The sequence below is a fragment of the Rhinoderma darwinii genome, chromosome 10 (assembly GCF_050947455.1).
Source record: "Rhinoderma darwinii isolate aRhiDar2 chromosome 10, aRhiDar2.hap1, whole genome shotgun sequence".
NCBI classification, from domain to species: domain Eukaryota; kingdom Metazoa; phylum Chordata; class Amphibia; order Anura; family Rhinodermatidae; genus Rhinoderma; species Rhinoderma darwinii.
The window spans coordinates 98,273,399-98,279,398 of NC_134696.1; the positions used below are offsets into that span (position 1 = coordinate 98,273,399).

The window sequence follows — 6,000 nt, forward strand, 5'->3', positions numbered from 1 at the left end:
GAGCAGTATTATAGTAGTTATATTCTTGTATATAGGGGGTAGTATTATAGTAGTTATATTCATGTATATAGGGGCAGTATTATAGTAGTTATATTCTTGTATATAGTGGGCAGTATTATAGTAGTTATATTCTTGCATATAGGGGGCAGTATTATAGTAGTTATATTCTTGTATATAGGGGTAGTATTATAGTAGTTATATTCTTGTGTATAGGAGGCAGTATTATAGTAGTTATATTCTTGTATATAGGGGGCAGTATTATAGTAGTTATATTCTTGTATATAGGAGCAGTATTATAGTAGTTATATTCTTGTATATAGGGGGCAGTATTATAGTAGTTATATTCTTGTATATAGGAAGCAGTATTATAGTAGTCATATTCTTGTATATATGGGTAGTATTATAGTAGTTATATTCTTGTATATAGGGGGCAGTATTATAGTAATTATAGTCTTGTACATAGGGGCAATATTATAGTAGTTATATTCTTGTATATAGGAGTAGTATTATAGTAGTTATATTCTTGTATATAGGGGCAGTATTATAGCAGTTATATTCTTGTATATAGGGGGCAGTATTATAGTAGTTATATTCTTGTATATAGGGGGCAGTATTATAGTAATTATAGTCTTGTACATAGGGGCAATATTATAGTAGTTATATTCTTGTATATAGGAGTAGTATTATAGTAGTTATATTCTTGTATATAGGAGCAGTGTTATAGTAGTTATATTCTTGTATATAGGGGCAGTATTATAGTAGTTATATTCTTGTATATAGGGGATAGTATTATAGTAGTTATATTCTTGTATATAGGGGGCAGTATTATAATAGTAATATTCTTGTATATATGGAGCAGTATTATAGCAGTTATATTCTTGTATACAGGAGGCAGTATTATAGTAGTTATATTCTTGTATATAGGGAGCAGTATTATAGTAGTTATATTCTTGTATACAGGAGGCAGTATTATATTAGTTATATTCTTGTATATAGAGGCAGTATTATAGTAGTTATATTCTTGTATATAGGAGGCAGTATTATAGTAGTTATAGTCTTGTATATAGGGGGCAGTATAATAGTAGATATAATCTTGTATATAGGGGGCAGTATTATAGTAGTTATATCTTGTATATAGGAGGCAGTATTATAGTAGTTATATTCTTGTATATAGGGGACAGTATTATAGTAGTTATATTCTTGTATATGGGGCAGTATTATAGTAGTTATATTCTTGTATATAGGGAGCAGTATTATAGTAGTTATATTCTTGTATATAGGAGCAGTATTATAGTAGTTATATTCTTGTATATAGGGGCAGTATTATAGTAGTTATATTCTTGTGTATAGGAGCAGTATTATAGTAGTTATAGTCTTGTATATAGAGGCAGTATTATATTAGTTATATTCTTGTATATAGAGGCAGTATTATAGTAGTTATATTCTTGTATATAGGAGCAGTATTATAGTAGTTATATTCTTGTATATAGGGGGCAGTATTATAGTAGTTATATTCTTGTATATAGGGGCAGTATTATAGTAGTTATATTTTTGTATATAGGGGCAGTATTATAGTAGTTATATTCCTGTATACAGGGAGCAGTATTATAGTAGGTATATTCTTGTATATAGGGGGTAGTATTATAGTAGTTATATTCTTGTATATAGGGAGCAGTATTATAGTAGTTATATTCTTGTGTATTGGGGCAGTATTATGGTAGTTATATTCTTGTATATAGGAGCAGTATTATAGTAGTTATATTCTTGTATATAGGAGCAGTATTATAGTAGTTATATTCTTGTATATAGGGAGCAGTATTATAGTAGTTATATTCTTGTATATAGGGGGCAGTATTATAGTAGTTATATTCTTGTATATAGGGAGCAGTATTATAGTAGTTATATTCTTGTATATAGGAGGCAGTATTATAGTAGTCATATTCTTGTATATAGGGGCAGTATTATAGTAGTTATATTCTTGTATATAGGGGGCAGTATTATAGTAGTTATATTCTTGTATATAGGGGGCAGTATTATAGTAATTATAGTCTTGTACATAGGGGCAATATTATAGTAGTTATATTCTTATATATAGGAGTAGTATTATAGTAGTTATATTCTTGTATATAGGAGCAGTATTATAGTAGTTATATTCTTGTATATAGGGGGTAGTATTATAGTAGTTATATTCATGTATATAGGGGCAGTATTATAGTAGTTATATTCTTGTATATAGTGGGCAGTATTATAGTAGTTATATTCTTGCATATAGGGGGCAGTATTATAGTAGTTATATTCTTGTATATAGGGGTAGTATTATAGTAGTTATATTCTTGTGTATAGGAGGCAGTATTATAGTAGTTATATTCTTGTATATAGGGGGCAGTATTATAGTAGTTATATTCTTGTATATAGGAGCAGTATTATAGTAGTTATATTCTTGTATATAGGGGGCAGTATTATAGTAGTTATATTCTTGTATATAGGAAGCAGTATTATAGTAGTCATATTCTTGTATATATGGGTAGTATTATAGTAGTTATATTCTTGTATATAGGGGGCAGTATTATAGTAATTATAGTCTTGTACATAGGGGCAATATTATAGTAGTTATATTCTTGTATATAGGAGTAGTATTATAGTAGTTATATTCTTGTATATAGGGGCAGTATTATAGCAGTTATATTCTTGTATATAGGGGGCAGTATTATAGTAGTTATATTCTTGTATATAGGGGCAGTATTATAGTAATTATAGTCTTGTACATAGGGGCAATATTATAGTAGTTATATTCTTGTATATAGGAGTAGTATTATAGTAGTTATATTCTTGTATATAGGAGCAGTGTTATAGTAGTTATATTCTTGTATATAGGGGCAGTATTATAGTAGTTATATTCTTGTATATAGGGGATAGTATTATAGTAGTTATATTCTTGTATATAGGGGGCAGTATTATAATAGTAATATTCTTGTATATATGGAGCAGTATTATAGCAGTTATATTCTTGTATACAGGAGGCAGTATTATAGTAGTTATATTCTTGTATATAGGGAGCAGTATTATAGTAGTTATGTTCTTGTACATATGGGGCAATATTATAGTAGTTATATTCTTGTATGTAGGGGGCAGTATTATAGTAGTTATATTCTTGTATATAGGGAGCAGTATTATAGTAGTTATATTCTTGTATATAGGGGGCAGTATTATAGTAGTTATATTCTTGTAAATAGGAGGCAGTATTATAGTAGTTATATTCTTGTATATAGGGGGCAGTATTATAGTAGTTATATTCTTGTATATAGGGAAGCAGTATTATAGTAGTTATATTCTTGTATATAGGGAGCAGTATTATAGTAGTTATCTTCTTGTATATAGGGGGCAGTATTATAGTAGTTATATTCTTGTATATAGGGGCAGTATTATAGTAGTTATATTCTTGTATATAGGGGCAGTATTATAGTAGTTATATTCTTGTATATAGGGGGCAGTATTATAGTAGTTATATTCTTGTATATAGAAGCAGTAGTATAGTAGTTATATTCTTGTATATAGGGGCAGTATTATAGTAGTTATATTCTTGTATATAGGGAGCAGTATTATAGTAGTTATATTCTTATATATAGAGGGCAGTATTATAGTAGTTATATTCTTGTATATAGGCGGCAGTATTATAGTAGTTATATTCTTGTATATAGGGGGCAGTATTATAGTAGTTACATTCTTATATATAGGAGCAGTATTATAGTAGTTATATTCTTGTATATAGGCGGCAGTATTATAGTAGTTATATTCTTGTATATAGGCGGCAGTATTATAAAATGTTATTCTATTTGCCATTTTATTGTCCAGGGACATTCATACCTGTAAATATACATTATTCTCTAGTATTTACCAGCTATACAGTACTAATGCCCACAAACACTCTACATGCATGAAGTTGAGAGATGTATACATTTGTAGCAATGGCAAACAGAATAAAAACTTCCATTCTTTACACTGCAGGCTGCATACAGAAATCTGAAAAGCAAAGCGCACAATAGAAAGAACATTTATGTTAGTAATTTCACAACTAAACAGATTTATTTATCAAGAAAAACCTCTTTAGACCCCCTTTAACTTTTTCTTTGCTCCACGTAATATAATATATATTGTGAGCTCATTGTTCCTGCTTTTTTAGACTTTGTGCTGTGACATGTTGTTCTTCTCTGTTTTATTCTATTCCCAGGTGTTGGTCTCTCCTCGGGCTTTGCTGACCCCCCGGGTAAGACGCTCCATGTTGGGTATATGTATCTTCTGCTGCGGCTGCTGCAAGAAGATGAGGGGATGCGGAATGTGTTGCATGACTTAACCCCTCGTGTTCTTCATGGACGTCTCCAAGAACCTATGAAGAATGAATGTTTTTCTAAATATTACTTAGACATCGTTAGAGGATTATTACAATCAGATCTTCTATCAGGGGACAATGACATTTACTCATCAAAAGATTTACAAGAATTTACTTTCTACAGTGTTCCTGAAGATTCTCTCCTTATACTAGAAGACTGAATGTCAATATATGCAGAAATTAAAGAATTGTTCCATGTTAAGCTTAGCGCAGGTCCTAAGGGGGCGGGGCATGACACAAGGTTTTAAAGGACACTAAAGAGAGAATCTCTGTCTCATGCTACACCCTCTGTTAATTTAAATGTCTCTTTAAAAATGAGTAGTGGTCTTTAAATGAGGCATTTTCAATGGTAGACCGGGGTTCAACACCCAATACAGGTCATTTGTGCTCCATTCAAATTCAGTGATGCATTTATGTTCATTATAGATAAAATATATAACATTTGTGAATGGATTATTCTGTATTTTCTATAAATATGTCCTTCGTTTAAAATCTAGACCGGCGCGTAGCTGTACAGTTTATCAAAAGGATTTTACCAGCACACAGGGGGTTAATTGGCTTATCCAGTCGTATGCAAATAAAGCCTGATCCTTGCATGTCGAGAAATGTTCTTCAACATTGTATTACACTGTACTTCACCATTTTCAAGATCACTGCTTGCTGTCATTGAATGGGAACATTCTTATTTACACCCTATGCTGAAAACCTATACAGACCTAATTATATGCTACAATTGTATCCAGTCTAGACAATCCTTTGTGAAGTAAAACAGTTAGGGCGGGTTCACACATGGCGGAATTTCACTTAAATTCCGCTGCGGACACTCCGCAGCGTTATTCCGCAGCGGAGCCGTTTCTCCATTGACTTTCACTTTAATTTAGCAGTGTTCGTTTACACGATGCGTACAATTCCGCTGCGGAGCATAGGCTGCGGAGCGGAATTTGGTGTCCGCAGCATGCTCTGTCTGTTGCGGAGCAGTGGCGGACTCATGGCGGAATTTCTCCATTGACTTCAATGGAGATTCAAAGTTCCGCAATGAAGTCCGCAGCTGTCATGCACATGTTATGTGTGCTGCGGATGCGTCTTGCTTTTTTAACTTGACATTTCTTCATTCTGGCTGGACCTATGTATTTCTAGGTCTACAGCCAGACTGAGGAAGTCAATGGGGCTCCCGTAATGACGGGAGCGTTGCTAGGAGACGTCAGTAAATAGTCACTGTCCAGGGTGCTGAAAGAGTTAAGCGATCGGCAGTAACTGTTTCTGCACCCGGGACAGTGACTACCGATCCCAATATACATGTATCTGTAAAAAAAAATGAAGTTCGTACTTACCGAGAACTCCCTGTTTCTGTCTCCAGTCCGGCCTCCCAGGATGACGTTTCAGTGTAAGTGACGGCTGCAGCCAATCACAGGCCAAGCACAGGCTGCAGCGGTCACATGGACTGCCGCGTCATCCAGGGAGGTCGGGCTGGATGCCGAAGGAGGGACGCGTCATAAAGACAACGGGCGGTAAGTATGAATTTCTTTTACTTTCACTAGGGAAAGTGCTGTCCCTTCTCTCTATCCTGCACTGATAGGGAGAAGGGAAGCACTTTTCCCGCAGTCCGCAGCAGC

At 33.5% G+C, this 6,000-nt stretch overlaps 1 protein-coding gene across 2 annotated transcripts in view; it reads left to right on the top strand.

Moving 5' to 3' along the window:
* HAMP (hepcidin antimicrobial peptide) overlaps window positions 1-4,983 on the top strand; it is a 33,702-nt gene extending 28,719 nt beyond the window's left edge. For both annotated transcript variants that reach the window (XM_075839037.1, XM_075839039.1), the window contains exon 3: window positions 4,229-4,983. In XM_075839037.1, the coding sequence (XP_075695152.1) occupies window positions 4,229-4,351 (123 nt within the window). In that variant the 3' untranslated portion in view covers window positions 4,352-4,983. The remainder of the gene's footprint in view (window positions 1-4,228) is intronic.
* Window positions 4,984-6,000: the final 1,017 nt, after the last annotated feature.